This window comes from Cyprinus carpio, chromosome A2 (genome assembly GCF_018340385.1).
Source record: "Cyprinus carpio isolate SPL01 chromosome A2, ASM1834038v1, whole genome shotgun sequence".
Classification (NCBI taxonomy): Eukaryota; Metazoa; Chordata; class Actinopteri; order Cypriniformes; family Cyprinidae; genus Cyprinus; species Cyprinus carpio.
Window position 1 is genome coordinate 18,194,786 of NC_056573.1, and position 18,326 is coordinate 18,213,111.

At 34.5% G+C, this 18,326-nt stretch overlaps 1 protein-coding gene and 1 gene segment (V, D, J or C); both read right to left on the minus strand.

Annotated features, from left to right (window-relative positions):
• Positions 1–1,013: 1,013 nt before the first annotated feature.
• On the minus strand, positions 1,014–5,676 carry LOC109104464. Its single transcript, XM_042767960.1, has 5 exons — positions 5,606–5,676; positions 4,980–5,287; positions 2,286–2,350; positions 1,678–1,718; positions 1,014–1,441 (listed from the first exon to the last, which is right to left on the minus strand). Exons 1-5 carry the CDS (start codon positions 5,643–5,645, stop codon positions 1,014–1,016), a joined length of 882 nt encoding a protein of 293 aa, XP_042623894.1. The 5' UTR covers positions 5,646–5,676.
• An 8,477-nt stretch (positions 5,677–14,153) lies between these two features.
• Positions 14,154–14,763, minus strand: LOC109104442. The segment is given in 2 exon segments: positions 14,154–14,467; positions 14,576–14,763. Coding segments are annotated over 2 exon segments (354 nt in total).
• Between the last annotated feature and the right edge of the window lie 3,563 nt (positions 14,764–18,326).

An 18,326-nucleotide genomic window follows, 5' to 3' on the forward strand; every position in this document is an offset into this window, starting at 1 on the left:
CAGAGTCAGACACATGCAGATTCTTGATTGTCAGTGGAAACATTCTTGATGTAGAGTCCAGTGTTGCAGAAAATCTCTTAAAACCAGGTTCAGTGGTGTATTGATTGAGAATGAATGTTGGTGATCTGTTTGGTAGCTGTTTGTACCAGAAGAGATCCGGATTTGTAGAAGTATAATTACACATTAAAATAACTTGAGCTCCTTCACTTTCAGTCATTTCTCCTGAAGGCTGTTTAACCATGTCTTGCCCGCAGCAAACTGGAAAAATAAACCAAAATAAAGGAAGTCATTAACATGAATAATAATCATTTAGGCGCTTGAATGTAAGTAAAGCCTTTTCTTTTAAAGTATACAGAAACGGAAAAAAATGTGCATACCATAATAATGTGCTATGAAACACAGATAAAGCAAAGCCCATCTAAACATAATTGTTACAGGAGGTAAAAGAGTGGAAATGTGCTCAACTCTGCTCTCAAAAACTCTGCTCATCTTACAGAGCTCTTCTTTAAAGGTTTGTGTCATCTCACACGTTATACCTATAAATGAAGAGAGCAATGCTGACCCCTTGTGGACGAAGTTGGAAATTGATAAACATTATTTTGTAAACCTTGCACTATTTCTTTTATAAAAGTAGGATTGGTATAAATAGTGTTTTTGAACAAATGCTTGATCCCCACCATACTTATCCCTCTGTATGTTATACAGTTATTTGCTCACTGGATATACCCATGGACATTTGTTTAGAATAATTAAATGGCGTATCATCATATGTGTGCTTACATTCTCAGTTTACATGACACAGTCTCTGTCAGGTTTAGTAAACCACATAAACCCCTCCTGCCTTATCACCTGGGAAAAAGCAAATGCATCTAAATATGATTTTATCATCTCTTTCAACATGGTTGCTTTATAAAACATTATGAATACCAGGAAGCATCTTTTAACCAAATCTTTGTGTCACCCTTTGTTATATCTTTTTTTGTTGTGAATGACAATCTATAATACTGTTTTTGCTAAATAGAGGGGTGATCCCTCGTGTTAACTATACTGTAGCAGATATGGGGGTTGGATATGTGTGATGCAGATATAATGCTGTGTGTCAGGTTTTTGTACAGTGTTCTTGTGTTTCCTGTCACTGTGGGCTCCAGAGCGCAGTAGTACAAAGCAGAGTCTGTTATAGATGCAGAGGAGATCTCCAGATCCACATGGTTTCCTTTGTCTGTGGTGACTTTGGCAGTGAATCTGGAATCTACATAAGACTCCTTAGCTTCTTTTGCACCATCTGAGACAAGCACAATGAATTCAGGAGCTGATTTGGGATACTGACGATACCAGTGAAGAGTATATGCAGATGAATAACTGCAGGATAATTTAACACTTAAACCCTTATCAGCAAACACCTCTGTTTTGGTTGGTTTGATTTCATTTCCATACGCTGCATCTGCAAAAATAGATCAAATCTTTTTATTTAATGCAATATATAACATAACGGAAAACACTTTATACTTAATTTTGAGAAGAAATTAGTTGCTCAAGTACTGATTTGCACATGCAAATGCATGAAAGGCAGAAAGCAGAATGACAGAATAGAGACTCATTGTGTGTGTTTCTTATTCTCTCTCTAACAAACATGAAGTTAAAGAAGATCACATCAGGTGTCAGTGCTTTAAACCCCACCTCTTCCAGAGAGCTCTTTGAGAGAGCAGAGCAGATCAGATCTGTTTCAAACACCGAGTCATTTGATTACTATTCATATCTTATTGTAAACTTTTGTTGTTACTTACTAACTCTGTCAGTCCTCAGAACACAACAAACAGAATATGAACTACATTATTCCTCATACTTTATTAATACTTTAGATCTCATAAATTTGATGGAATTCACTTTGCACAGCACTAACTAAATTATTAGATTTTTTTTAAAAAATTTTATTATATGCATGTTATAGTTGTGGGACGGAAGTAAATAGCATGTGGATTTGCACCTTGTCATAAAATTGAGCACTTGCTCTGTTTTTGTGTGAGTGTTGAGTGTGTTTCAGTCACTGTGGGCCTCAGAGCACAGTAGTACACAGCAGAGTCAGACACTCGCAGATTCTTGATTGTCAGTGGAACTGAATCTGATGACACTTCAGAGTGAAATCTCTCCTGAAACTGAGCATTATTATCTTTTGTTCCAATTTTGTTTCTCCACAGGATGTATTTAGGAAAGTCATTTGCTCTCTGGATGTACCAGAAAAGTTCTGGTTGTGATAAAGCTGTTTTATATTTGCATTTTAACGTTACTGATTTTCCTTCAACTTCAGCAATGTGTTTCTCTGGCTGATCAACACTGTCTTCTCCATGACACTCTGTAAAAACATGAAAACATGTTATGATAAAACTGTAAAAATTGTAACTATAAGGGTATTAAACCATTTACAAATTACAAATTCTCCCACAAATTCCTTACCATGAAAAACAGTTGCATAAATGAATACACTGAACAACATTTGAGTTATCATTTTTAATGTGTTGACTAAAACAGTAGAAAAAGATAAATCATTCAGTCAGTTGTGTCAGGAAGAAATGGGATGGTTCATAGCAGGGGTGGAGAGTTTACTTTAGTAAATGAAAATATGATTTTAGGTGTGTCTACACTTCCCTCTTCAGGATATTACTGTAAGTCATTTTTCCATTCATTATTCCTATAGCAAACACTCACTATGAGATTTTACAGTTTCTAATGCCTTCATTTAAGTTATTAATACTTTTACACGATTGACACTTCAACATGTATCATTATATCTAAGACATTAACATTCTATACATATGTATGTGTGCAAAGAGACAAGAATGTAGTTAAATCTTCCATACCCTTAATGTACAGTAGGGAATAGAAAATTTAGTTTTACACAAGTCAGATTTACATTGATTCAAAGTTGTGAGATGAGATTGTGCCTTATGTGCTTGATGTACAGATACAAATTTCCAAAATTCTAGGGTTTTGTTTGATTGTTAAGTGTATTTCAGTCACATACTTTCTCTGTGATAAATAACAGCTTTAATCACATGATCAGACACCTGGGATGTACAGGTATATTTTCCATTTAAGTGTGATAGTAGCATTTGTTTTCAGTTGTAGTGAATTGTAAACTGCTCTTATTTAATACTTAAATGTTGATTATAAAGTGTAGAAGAACCTCCTTTCAATGTAAATGCTTTGGCTCTTATTAACTCCTGGAAATATTAGGAAGAATAAGTGTACTTGTGTGTATACTCAACTGACACTGATAGGTCAAGTGACAAGAAGAATGTAGTACATACATTGTATGTGTGTGTGTGTGTGAGAGAGTGTGCTTGTGTAGCAGTAGTAGTAGTAATAGCAGTTTTGTCAGAGCATTCAAATTTACTTATATATATATAGCCTACATTTTTATGTTCAGTTTGTGGAAAGGAGTTCAGTTAGGTCACAAAGCTTCAGTCAGAAGTTAGAAGCTAATGCGCAGATCATGCACAGTTATAAGATCTGAAAATATTCATGTGAAATAACACAAGAGAGAAGCAAGTCAGTTGAGTTTTTGATAAAGCCTTTTACAGTGTTTGGATATTGTTCTAACTTTACCTGCATGTGGAAATTCATACACAGCAAGTAGAACTGAAGTGACATTCATTATCAGATGATTAGTAAAAACATTTCAAAATGCACCTTTTTTTTTGCCTTTCAGTGGAATAAAAGACTATATTTTGTGATTGAAGATTTCTTAAAAATAGCGTTAAAATTCTTGTGAACCTAGTACAGTATTGTGTATTGTCTGTGTATACTGCACAGACCTTATGTAAAACTAAAATGTATAGTGATCAATAGATTAAATGTACTTTGCACAGCAATAAACTAAAGAGGTTTTTTTTTTTTCTTTTTCATTATACGCATGTATACACACATTATCGTTCCTCAGTAGAAATGTTCTTGATGTGGAGTCCAGTGTTGCTGAAAATCTCTTAAAGTTAGGATCAGTCGTGTATTGATTCAGGATGAATGTTGGTGATCTGTTTGGTAACTGTTTGTACCAGAAAAGATATGGAATTGTAGAAGTAGTACAGTTACAAACTAAAATAACTTGAGGTCCTTCATTTGCAGGGATTTCTCTTGAAGATTGTTCAAATCTGTCTTGTCCCAAAGACACTGGAAAAACAGACCAAAAAAAAAAAAAAAACAAAAAAAATATTATAACTGGACTTGAACATTTAGTAACCTGAATGTAAGTAAAGCCTTTTCTTTTAAAGTATACAGAAACAGAAAAATGTTCTAACCATAATAATGTGCAATGAAACACAGATAAATCAAACCCCATCTAAACATAGTTGTTCTGTGAGATAAAAGAAAAAACAAATCCCCTCAAATCTGCTCTGCTCTAAACAACTCTTAAAGAGCTCTTATTTAAAGGGTTGTATCATGTCACATGTTATATCTATAAATGAAGAGAACAATGCTGACCCCTTGTGGATGAAGTTGGAAATTGATAAACATTGGCTGCATCTGAAATCACATACAGTACTTCCCTATTATATAGTAGGTGAAAGACAGTATGTGACAAATGAAGTATGTCTGAATTCACAGTACAAAAGTACAAAGAGTAGGCAAAAAATACCCTGATGCTTTACTACTTCTGGTGTGATTCTAAAGTGTGCAAACGATGGACACTTTACTATCCCATGAGGCCACTGGAGAGGATTTATGAATGGCAGAGACACAACGAAACTGACGCTAGTAGGTCGCGTGGCAATGACAACATGGAGAATGTAGTACATCCAGATTACATTCATACTACACACATTCATACTATATAGAACATATTAATTTGGATGCATTTGCTTTTTTCCCAGGTGATGAGGCTGCTCTAGTCTATTTAGTTTGATTTGTAGAAGGTATAGTTATGCTTTTTCACATGTCAGGTTTTTGTACAGTGTTCTTGTGTTTCCTGTGACTGTGGGCCTCAGAGCACAGTAATACAGAGCAGAGTCTGATACTGCAGCAGAGGAGATCATCAGATACACACGGTTGATCTCTTTTGTAGCTTGTTTTTCTTTTCTGAGCATAGTAGAGAACCTGGGATCTACATCAGATGTCTTATTCTCTTTCACGCTCTCCATTATAAGCACAAGAAATTGAGGAGCTGATCCGGGATACTGACGGTACCATTGAAGCGACTGTGCAGAGGAATAACTGCAGGATAAAGTAAGAGTTGAACCCACTGCAGCAGATTTCTCAGTGCTGTCTGGTGTGATTTCATCTCCAAAACTCACACCTGAAAAAAAAAAACTTTTAATTTTTGATTAGTGATTAAATGGATTTATTACAGTGATTTTAAATTGTACAATACATACAAAAAGCGATGCTAGTTTTAGCTATAAAATATTAATGTTGCATTGTCATTGTAAAATTAGATTTTAAATTGTAGTAGCAGAAAAAAATACATTATTTAAAGATGTAATAAGTTTCTATTTTCAGTGAAAAAGTTAATTATGCATGTAAGGTGTGAAAATCATTTGACAAAATATTTTATATAGGCCTATTCTCAAGTTAGAAATGCAAATGCATGCAAAACATACACAAAAGCACTTACATGTCAAGGCCCAAAGCAAAATGACTGAAGGAAGTATCATTGTGCATGTGTGTGTCACTACAGCAGGACTGAGCTTTGTGACAGTCTAGAAAATGTAACAAGATCATCTCAGATCTATGTGCCAAACTCCTCCTCTTCCAGTCTGATGTCAACAAAAACCCCACTCATATCTACACATATTTTAAACCAAACATTACATTTAGACTAAATAAATGTGAGATCTGCTTGTGCAGGTTCACAGAATATTATGAAGAGCATTTTATGGCACATAGACCTTATGTAAAATAAAAACTAAAATTCATAAGCACTAAATATTAAAAATTCCAATTCACTTAATTAATTTATTGTCATTTCAACAGAAGTCTGTTTTTCACAATCATTTCATATCACATTACAAAACAAGTTGCATATCACAGTAGTACACAGCAGAGTCAGACACACACACACACATCCATGATTGTCACAAGAATTAATTTTGTTAACATTTCAGAGTGACATTTCTCCTGAAACAGACTGTCATTGTCTTCTGCTCCATATTATAAGGCACCTTGATCATGCAGGTTTGCACTGCACAACTGGAAATTTTCTGCCCCATTAAAGATTTAAGACAAATATAACCCAAACATAATTATTTTTCATGTAAATACCAAAAAGCCAAAAATCAGATAATCCCTGGCTTAATTATTTTTTCATGTAAATACCTAAAATCCAAATATCAGTTAATGCCACTTACTTTTTAACAACAATAGTAGAATCAGAGCACAAAGAATTATAATGTTTGCACTGTTAGAGGCAAATCTTTTTCAAATCTCCACAGACTCATCCTACCTCTCAGTGTAACTGCAGTGAATAAGTGAAAGAATATGAAAGCAATACACGAGTAGTTTACAGCACTACAGTTCTAATTTGTGGAATTGTGAAATGGATTTTAACTTGGTTAAAATGTGTTAAATAGAACTAAAAAGACTGTTGCTGTCACTGATACCATTCCAATGCTATGGTGCTTTATGCAGCGTTCTGTGCATACAGACTTTAAGTGGGCCATAAAAGTTTTTGTATGAGTGCTGAATGTGTTACAGTCACTGTGGGCCTCAGAGCACAGTAGTACACAGCAGAGTCAGACACACGCACATCCTTGATCTTCAGTGGAAATTTTCTTGATGTAGAGTCCAGTGTTGCAGAAAATTGCTTTGTAAAATCAGGCTCAGTGGTGTATTGATTCAGAATGAATGTTGGTGATCTGTTTGGTAGCTGTTTGTACCAGAAGTGGTATGGAGTTGTAGCAGTAGTAGTATAATTACACATTAAAATAACTTGAGCTCCTTCACTTTCAGTCATTTCTCCTGAAGACTGTTCAACCCTGTCCTGCCCTGAGGACACTGGAAAAATAGACAGAAAAAAGTAAGTCATTAACACAAATTATTAGGAAAGTATATTTAAAAAATGTATTGACCTGAATGTATGTAAACCATTTTCTTATTAAGCAGGCCTATACAGATGTGCTTACCATCATAATATACTGTGAAACACAGGGAAACCAAAGCCCATCTAAACATAGTTGATCTGTGAACAAACATTCACTCAACTGTGCTCTCAAAAGCTCTGTTTATCCCATAGTGCTCTTCTTTAACGGTTTGTATCATGTCACATGATACACTCATACATAGAGATAGCAAGGCTGACCCCTTGTGGATGATGTTTAAAACTTCTTAAAGTTACTTTGGAAACCATTTTTCACTAAAAAACATGCTTGAACCCCACTATTAATTGGGTCCTATTATGCTCTTTTAAACTCCGATACTAGGTTGTTGGAAAAACACATTATTTTTCATATATTTAACATTTTAATTCATTTTAATTTTAATTCATTTAAATTTAATCCATTTAATTTTATATTACCCCCACGCATAAAAGTGAAACTCCGCCTATGATTGTGGTGTTTCCTTTGACTCTTCTCCAGAGCACAGTATAGAGCAAAGTCTAATACAGCAGCAGAGAAGATGATCAGATCCACACATTTGATTTCTTTTGTAGCTTTTAAATACAGGAGAAGTTCAGGCTCAGATTTGTTTGAATATTCAGTTACAACTTGCTTTGAGATACTGTTTGCACAGTCAATACTGGTACGATTACAAAACTGGAGAGATTTAAAAACAGTTTTTTTCTAAAGCAAAAGGTTGTATTTACAGAGCCCGAGTACTGAAGTTACAAAACAGGCAACATTTTCAATCCGTTCAGTTTAAAACCGTACTCACAAATTCTTAAATTGTTCCCTAAAACAAAAGGTGCCCATGGATTTAAACCAGAGCCCGAGAAGTCACCCCATACCATCGGTTTTTTAATCCGTACCCACAAATCCTGTGCGCACGCTTTCATGGTTTTGCAATCCTTTTCTGTATTTCTGTATTTTATGTATTTATTTTGACTGAAATAATACCGGAATGATCTCTTACCCATGCAAAGTTGGACTATTATCCAGGTAAAAAGTAACATCTTACCCATGCAAAGTTGGACTATTATCCAGGTAAAAAGTAACATGTTTGCAGAGACGATGGCAAAAATGGTTGTTCAGTGAAACTATTTCACTCATCATCATCTCAAACTGTCAACATCAGTGTGAATCTGCTTCTCCTGCTGCTGGAGTGTTTGTGGAAAGTGGAAATATTATCTACAGTATGAATATCATAACAAATATTTTTGCTTTAGCAGTGAGCAGCACTTTATAGTTATATAATGTGAGGTACCATTGTAAATACAGGATGTTTACTGATGTCACCGTGATGCCTTCAAGGAACAGTAGAACATTATTTATTTATTTATTTAAATAAATCACATAGATTATGTATATTTAGGGAAAGTATGTCAACAACTGCACATTTGAGAGCTCTTAGTTCTTGTCAGGATGTTTATGTGTTTCAGTCACTGTGGGCTGCAGAGCACAGTAGTAAACAGCAGAGTCAGACACACGCAGATCCTGGATTGACAGAGAAACTGAGCTTGAGGATTTGTTGAGATCAGCATGAAATCTTTCTTCAAATTCTTTTTCACTGCTGCTTGATCCAGTCGAGAGTTTACGGAGCATGTAAACTGGGAATCCGTTGGTTTTATGTTGGTACCAGTAAAGATAAGGGTATGAATCACTGGTACTGTAAGTGCAGTGAAGTTTAACCATCTCATGTTCAGAAGCCGTTTGAACTCTTGTTGACTGATTGACAGAGTCTTGTGTATTGCACTCTGTCAGGAAATATAAAAAAATTAAATAAATCAGTTTTCAAGTATACTCTGATATAAGGAATAATTCAAATTAAAAGCAAAATTGCTTTACCTAGAACGGCAGCAAATAGAAGCAAATTCCTCAGCCAGATTAACATGGTTTACATAAAGCATATAAAAACTGTAAAGGCAGTATTAGTGAAATATGATGATGATGAACATGAGCCAGTCTGAGTTTTGATATCACTGTGTGTGTGACTCTGTTTGCAAAGGTAAAACACTTGTAGGAGGAGCTTGCATGTATAATAGGATACAATTCTGCTACAGTGTGACCACATTGTGCAATTACATAGCTTCCATTAGAACAAAAAAAAAAAAAACATGTTGCAGTTTTTCCGTTTGACTTTGAATCTTTTTTGTAGCTACACTATTTTCAACATTTACTGTACATAGTCAAAAGTTTGACTCTAAAGGTTAAAATGAAAAACAATAATTAAAATAATAAAAAAACATATAAAAAACATACTCATTTCAATCCCTTAACATGCAGGAAACTAATTAAACATTATAACTGAATTTTTTATGCTTCTTTTAAATGTTTCTGGTTTAATTGTATGCCTTCTGCACACAGGTGTTACCACATATTTTTTACATTTTGGGCTGGATAGATTGTGGTTTTGATTGTGGTTTTCAATAGATATTTTCAAAGTGAAAAGAGATTCAGGTTTTTGTATAACATTCTTCATGTTTTATATCACTGGGCTCCTACTCTTAGAGCACAATAATAGAGAGCTGAATCTGATAGACGTACATCAGTAATAGTGAGTTCAGTGGATGTATCTGATGTAGTCGACTGAAACCGATCATCAGAGGTGTGTGCAGTACTCCATGATCAAGCACCTTTATACACTAAAAACAAAGGTTCTCCATGTAGATTCTGTCTGTACCAGTAAAGCCGAATGGTATTGCTGGTTGTACTAAATGAGCAGCTCAGCTTGACAGTTTCTCTTTCTTGTGTGATAACATTTTTCTCTTTATCTGGCTCAATACTGTCCCCAGACACCAAACCTGTTAACAAAAAAGTAGAATATAAACCAAACACATTTCAAACAAGACACAGTGCGCAAACAGTAAAAATGACTACAATTATTTCAGTAAGGATTTTGAGGCTCCACTGTTTCATCATTTACTCAGGTATTAATGTACCTATTCCTGTAATAACAAGATCTGCTCAGTTCTTTTTTGAGCCCTTCGATGTTCTGCACGGTGTATGAGACAATGAAACTCTTAAAGACACCCAGGTACTTCCTGCTCGCTGTCACATGATGCTGTTTGCTTTTGATAAAAACTATTCAACTGATCACAAATGATCTATCTATCTATCTGTCTCTCTGTCTGTCCATCCGTAAAATGTTCTTCTTCATCAAATGTTCTTCTACATTGATAGTAAACAATGTCATCTTTTCGGTCTTTCTGAGATTTATAGACATAATGTAATATGTGTATGTATGTATTGTTATAAATTGTTTACAATCAAATAAACTACATACAACCTTACATATTAAACATAACCCCAATGCATGGGAAAAAAAGATCCATGTGTGCATTTTCTCAAAAACATTTGACAACACTGCAGTCCTGTGGTAGAAATGTGCCTGCACATTGTGATTATCATTTTACACTTTTTATAGCATATAGAACCTATTAAATTACTTGGAAAAAGTGGAGTGCATGCAAAGTGAAAGACAGCATGCTCTCTGAAAACCATAATACCAATTTTATACACTGCATCAGCCCTATTCTTGCTCTCTGTCACTCTCACTGGTTAAAGGTTTTTGTAGGGAACCCAAATGTTTGCTGTGACTGTGGGCCTCAGAAATTACAGTAGTACAGATCAGATCTGATACAGCAGCAGAGGAGATCTCCAGATCCACATGCTTTTGTTCTCGTTTAATGAGTTTAACTGAGAGTCTTGGATCTACTTCAGACTTTTTGGTGCTTGTTGTGCCATCAAGGATGAGCTCAAGAAATTCAGGAGCTGAACCGGGATATTGACGGTACCAGTAAATAATCTGCAAGAGGAAAATACAGGATAATGTAACATTTGAACCCACCTTCAGCAAAAAATCTGTTTTGTCTGGTGTGATGATGTTTCGACAGCAGCTGAAAAAGAAGAGGTACATGTTTAATGAGATCTGTTTTAAATAATTCTAATCAATACCCAATAGATTATAAACAAATAAAATAAAAAAAAATACATACCATACAATAAAAAAGAAAAACTGAAAAGATATCCATTGTGCAGTGCACTGTGTTCTCAGGAAGACTGAATAGTTTGTTCTCCAGTCTGGATTGATTAGATCGTATTAGATCTGTGTAGACCCACCTCTCAGAACACAAGAAAGATCCAGATAAAATAACAAATATCCAATCAAAAACTAAAGTATTTAATCCACTATAAAACAACATACTATAAAATACTACAGCAGCAATTAGAAAATTGTCATTTGATAATTATTATTTGAAATTGAGCTCAATAGTAAAGAGCTAGATGTGAGAGCATAGTGTCTTTTTAAGAAGTTTTGTTTTTATTTTTTATTTTTTAATTTACACAAATAAACCATAAAAAACAAATACAAAAACCAACCAAAAAAAGCAAAAAAAGAAATCAATAAAACAAGCAACCAAGTCATCTTTTTTTATCTTTGAGGGGGATGGGTGAATAGACAAATTTCACAGCAGTCCTCCACAACTATAAGAGAAGCTTTATTTCCTGCTTATCGTGTGATAATGTTCAATAGCAGAAGTTTACTTACAATCAATGCTTACAATAGTAAATATGAGGCATCGTGTGTATGTAGATATCGCCACCTTCAGGCTGAAAATATTTTTTGTATTATTATTGTGTTCAGAACAGTAGTACACAGCGGAGTCAGACAAAAATAGAACACAGATTATCAAAACACAAATAAATTTGTTAGTGTGTTCAGACCTACGGGCATTAGTGTGTTCAGACTTGCATTAAATCTCTTCTAAAACTCTTCCTCATTATTTCCATAAGTAGCAAGTCTGTTCAGCATGTACTCTGGGAATCCATTTACTTTTTGCTGGTACCAGAAGAGAGTTGGCGATGGATCAGTGGTTGTATATGAACAATTGATTGTTACAGCTGCACCTTCAACTGCTGTTTGAACTTTCATATTTAATTCATTCAATCATTCTCAAGCTACATCCTGGAATTTAGAAAGACAATTACCAATTTAATTCATTCAATCATTCTCAAGTTGAAGAAAAGAGTTTAAAATCTTCTTACCCAAGAAATATGGGATAAACAACATGAAATATTTTTGCCAGTGTGTCATCATAATCCTATAAATATGTTGTGCAAAATTAAACTAAACTGAATGAGTACATCAATGAATGAACAGGAGAACAGCAGTTTTAACCGTCTTGTTCTTCAGTCTGTCTTTGCTAACGTTACACTGAACACATTTACAAACACCTGGAGGAGGAGACTGACTATACCACATCTGAATACACTGCTTGACTTTAAGAATTTGTGATTCATTTTGACACTTAAGTGTCATAGCATTGTAGAATAATTTGCATTAAATTTGATAGAATGATTTTTCAGTCTTATCTCATTTCTCAGTTATAAATGGAAAAGTGCAGATTTATAAAACAGAAAAAATAAAAACATAGGATAAGGTTATTAGACAATGTTGTTTTTGTCCCACATAACCTAAAAAATCCTAATCATCAAATATATGCTAATTATTTTAAATGCAACATGAAAGTAGTTAAATTCAATTACTTTTAGTTACTTGTTTAAGTGTGTCTATTACTATTATTATGAAATTAAAATCTATGTTGAATTGGTTAAAGTAAACCTAAAAATTAAAAAAATATATATATATTTTTTTTTTTGTTATCTTTTACTCACCTCATGTTGTTCCAAATCTGTATGACTTTAACATAATATTTGGAGTGTTTTTGTTCATACAATGTCAGTGGTCAAAGTCAGTGGTCTCCAAACATTTTTCAAAATATCTTCTGTGTTATACAGAAAAAAAAGACAGTCATACAGGTTTAGGACATCATGAGGGTGATGAGAAATGATGAGAGAACAATCATTTTTGAGTGAACTAATTTTAAGATCATGTTATGAAATTCATGGTCACGGAACTCTGTTCACTCTCTCTTTTGGTGATTTTATTTGGTGTTTTGTGAGTGTTTTATGATGAGATGGTGGTAGATCTCAGTGTTTTTGTATGAATGTTGAGTGTGTTAAAGTCACTGTGGGCCTCAGAGCACAGTAGTACACAGCAGAGTCAGACACACGTAGATTCTTGATCATCAGTGGAACTGTTCTTGATGTGGAGTCCAGTGTTGCAGAAAATCTCTCTTTAAATTCATCTTTAGTAGTTCCTTTACCAACTGTAAATTCACTCAGAATGAATGTTGGTGATCTATTTTGTAGTTGTTTGTACCAGTAAAGATATGCATCATTATAACTGCTAGTAGAGTAATTGCACATTAGATTAATTTGATCTGCTTCATTTGCGGTCATTTTTCTTGAAGGTTGTTTAACTTTGTCTTGTCCCCAGCACTCTGGAAAATAGATGTAGCCATTATTCAAGTGCTTACATTGAGTATCTCACACAGATAGTAAACTGTAAATGATGAAATAATGTTCTTACCAAACTCAAAAGTGGTGAAGAAAAGTGTAATAATCACCCATTTTGCCATTCTCACTTAAAGATGAAGAGGGAGAATATTTTAACAGAATTTTCCATAAGTTTTTTATTCTTACTGTATAGTCTCTGTTTCTCTGTGTAGTTTGAGATTCTTCATAAGGTTTAGCTTTATATAAGAATTTGAGGAATGATGCCTCCTTGTGGTGAGTTTGAATATATTTTGCTGATCTGGACTATTCAAATGAAATTTAATCACATTTTTGATAATTCACAAACAGTGTAACTAAGGTCAGAATCAATTTAATATTATAATAAAGAAGTATAGTGACATTTATTGGACGTTAAATTGCACTATATGAAGAGTTTGACTTTGAGAGGAAAACTTTGAGACTTCATACAAGAGATTTTGCAGAAGAGATATTAAATTATGATTATAAATTATAAAATTATAATTATAATAATTCAAGAAGTATTCTGCTATATATTGTTTCATTTTCATTACCCTTTCAGTAATCACACACAGGTGTTTCCACAAGTGTAATTAAATTGTGTGAATTTTAGATTGTGGGTTTGATGTGGCTTGAGATTAAAGAGAAAAATGAATTAGAGTTTTTGTACGGCTTCACATAGACTTTGTATCACTGGGCTCCAGCTCTTAGAGCACAGTAATAGAGAGCTGAATCTGACAGAGTTACACTCTTAATAGTGAGTTCAGTAGATTTTTCTGATGTAGTCGACTCAAAGCGAGGATCAGCGGGTTTCCCAGTTGTAGTCGCTGATCGGGCAGGTCTAAATATTAAATACTGAGGTTCTCCATTAGGATACTGTCTGTACCAGTACAGATAAACATATCTGCTGCTTGTGTCATATGAGCAGCTGAGGGACACAGTCTCATCTTCCTTTATGACAACAGCATCTTTATTTGGCCTAATCTGGTCTGCAGTCATCACACCTAAATCAAACAAATAAAAGTCATTTGCCGTTCAAGTTACACAAAATTATCTCAAATTCTCTCATTAATATCACTGTAATAAATGAAATTAAAAGAGTCATATTGTACCTGAAGTCAGAATTAAAATGAGAAGCAGGTGTTTTTCCATGTTGACGGTCAGATCAGGTGTGTGTTAATGTTCTCTGTGCTCTGAGCTGTAGATGTGTGTTACTGTGAGTCTCTGCAGTTTCACACTCAAACACACTGAAACTTCCTGCTTAAAATCCCCTGGGGCCTCATGTATAAAACTCTCCACAGATTTCATCCTAAAAGTGTACGCATGCACAAAAGCTATATTTTGCGTACGCACAAAAGTTTTCAGATTTATAAAACCATTAACCTGCACAAAAATCCCTTTATAAATCCCAGTCAGGGAATGATTGTGCGTATGTGCAGCTCCACCCTGTTTCCTCGCCAAAATTACTATATATGGAGCTTACATAGTCCTCGTTTTACTATGCATAACCTCATCTGCATATCACTTCCATGCATATTCCCATCCACGTGACACCATGTTTATCGTAAAAGGTACAAGTCATTAAGGAAATATGAGCGATACTAAATGCCATTTGTGCCACATAAATTGTTATTGCCAAAATCATCCAGAATGTTTTAGAATATATCAAAATATCATTAAAACAAAACTGTTTAGTTCTCAGATAAGCCTACTGTATTTTAGAATATACTTGACCTCATTCTTTTCCACTGGCCAAATAGTATTTCAATTGTTTTAAACAGTACAAATCAAATAAAATTTATGCAGTTTTGCTGTAATCTTTTTTTAGTGGAAATAGGTAAGCCTATATGCATTGCAGTGTAAATACAATTGTATGATTTGGCGCATATTTTAAATATTTTAAAAAGCTGATCTTTAGATGTTTTTGATTGTGATGCTTTGAGGTTCATTTGATTCAAGTTTAGAAGTTTATTCCAACTACATTGAGTGTGAAAGTTGCTAAAAGACGTTGTACATTTATGATGTTGTAAGTGACTTGCACATAAGTCTGTTTTTATATAAAGCTATGTTTTTGTGTGAGTGTTGAGTGTGCTTCAGTCAGTGTGGGCCTCAGAGCACAGTAGTACACAGCAGAGTCAGACACACGCAGATTCTTGATTGTCAGTGGAACTGTTCTTGATGTGGAGTCCAGTGTTGCAGAAAATCTCTCATCCAATTCATCCTCAGTAGTTCCTTTACCAACTGTAAATTCACTCAGAATGAATGTTGGTGCTCTATTTGGTAGCTGTTTGTACCAGAAGAGATATGCAGTTTTAGTTGTGGTAGAGTAATTGCCAGGGGCGTTTCTAGGATTTTCATTTTAGGGGGGCTCAGCCCCCAATAAGGGTATGATTAAAAAAAAATATTATTTGACTATTAGGGTAGGGTTGTATACTACTAACCTTATTGTAAACCACTATATCATTGTATTCCCTGTATTTCATATATGGAGTAGAAGTACTGACTGAGCCATATACAACACCGTAAAAAAAAAAAAAAAAGAACATTTTTTTTTTTAGATGTGACCAGTCACTAGAAAATTTTGAGTTTCGGAATGTAGATTTTTTTTTTTTTTACATGAAGACTTCAAAGATTCATTATTAGGACATTGCATGTTTATCCTTTGACGATACCACTGCTTTTTCCTCATGAAATGTACGTGGAAATTGGCAGACAATTAAAAACAACATAAGGGTTCAATGACTGCAGTGAATCTTGGGAACACAGTGGTATAGTGTGTGAGAGGCTGTCTAGTTCTATTCTCAACTGACTTGCTCATTTGCAGACCCTACTCCCGCACGACAAGAAAAAAATTTTGTATATCCATCTACAATGAAATATAAATTATTATTATTATTATTATTATTATTGAGCTTTTTAGCCTTATAATCAACAATACGGTTGGTTATACATCAAGTCACCCCCTGAAAATTTATTTAATTTCAAATCATTTAACTAACCAGCTAATATTCATTAAGAATATAGACAAAACATGTATTAATGTAATTGTCTGTTGGCAACATGTTTAATCTGTTCTATATGTATTTCTATTTTTAAAAAAATAACAACATGAATTATCAATTTGCCACTTCTATAAATCAGTTACTTAAAAAAAAAAAATCACAAATCCCTTTACTCTACTCGCCTCTTACCCTAATATACAGTATGTATCATGATACACTAATGATTCATTATTACTTAATACAAAATTATATTTAATAATACAAAACAAAATAACTTCAGTCGCATGATGTTTCTCTCTCTGTGCCCTTTAGTGCTTTCAGAAAATGATTGTGTGTCTTTAATCATTTTCTGTGCATGGTTGCATAATGTAATGCCAAAATACACAATAATATGTTTTAAATTTTAAAGAGTAAATTAAAATAAATTATGATCGTTTTCTGAAGTACGTTTTCATGGGTGTTAATCGCTTCATTTTTGTTGGAAGAAAAAACAACTATCACACTGTGATAAGGGCTGAAGGTGAATGCAGTGAAGACGTATTGGTATTTTGATGAGAAACCGATTACTGTGTATTTGTCCAGTAACATTATGTAAACTGCAATTACAAGAACTGCACCAATGCAGATGTCATATCATAGCAATCTGTCAATAAAATGCACACACGCACACACACACACACACACACACACCTTGTACTCTCTGATGTTCGCTCTGATCGGCGCCCCTGCGGATTGAAAAATGCGCTGAATTCATGCAGACTCAAATCAGGGGAGGAGCCGAAACTTGACGCAGCTTGCGGCCGTTTCAAATGAGTTTTTAAAGGGGACTGAAGCGATTACAAATTAATTAATCAAATTATTTTTTAGGGGGGCTGGGCAGAAGTTTAGGGGGGCTGAAGCCCCCCTAAAAAGGGCCTAGTGACGCCCCTGGTAATTGCACTGTAGAGTAACTGGATCTCCTTTATTTGCAGTCATTTCTCCTGAAGGCTGTTTAACTCTGTCTTGCCAACAGCACACTGGAAAATAAATTTAACTATTTATAATTTGCATAAGTAAGTAAGTAACAAAAACAGTATCTTTAAAGTGTAATAAATGGTAATCTTTCTTACCCGAGTCCAGTGCTGAGAAGAAAAGCATAATAATCACCATTTTTTTCATTGTTGAGTTTAATGTTTTGATGTGTATTCTAATGAATGTGTCTCTATGTCATTACTGTAGCTCTCTCTTTCCTCTGTGCTGCTGTTCTCCTGATATTTAAAGTCTTGTCTAAATCTCCTCATGTTTTGAAGGATGCTGCCCCCCAGTGCTCACATTATTTATTACTAACAGATTTTATTTTAAATTCACCACACTTGGTCTAACACAGGGGTCTCCAAACTCAGTCCTGGAGGGCCAGTGTCCTGCAGAGTTTAGCTCCAACCCTAATTAAACACACCTGAACCAGCTCACAAGGTCTTACTAGGCATACTTGAAACGACATATGGGTTTTCATGTGCATCAGATGTAGACGGCTAATTTGAGGAGACCGCAGATTTCCATTCATTTGCCGCTCTCATTGCAGTTGCTAATGCTATACATGAATACAATGTAGGCTCACTCTCGCTCAAATCCAAGGAAGATCAGCAACACTATCATAACTAAACCTAAATCTGCTAAACAAAATAAAATAAACTCTAAACGGCTAAACCGCATGCACAGGTTACTATACTTCCTGAACAAGTGTGCACCCAAGGCCGTGTTGTTTTCATATTCACAGTTCGAGTGCAATCGAACTCACACCACCTCCTTCAGGTAGTCTCTGGTTTGGTACCCCGGTGCACACCCGCATTCGCATAACAGCTTTCACACTAGCCAAATGTAC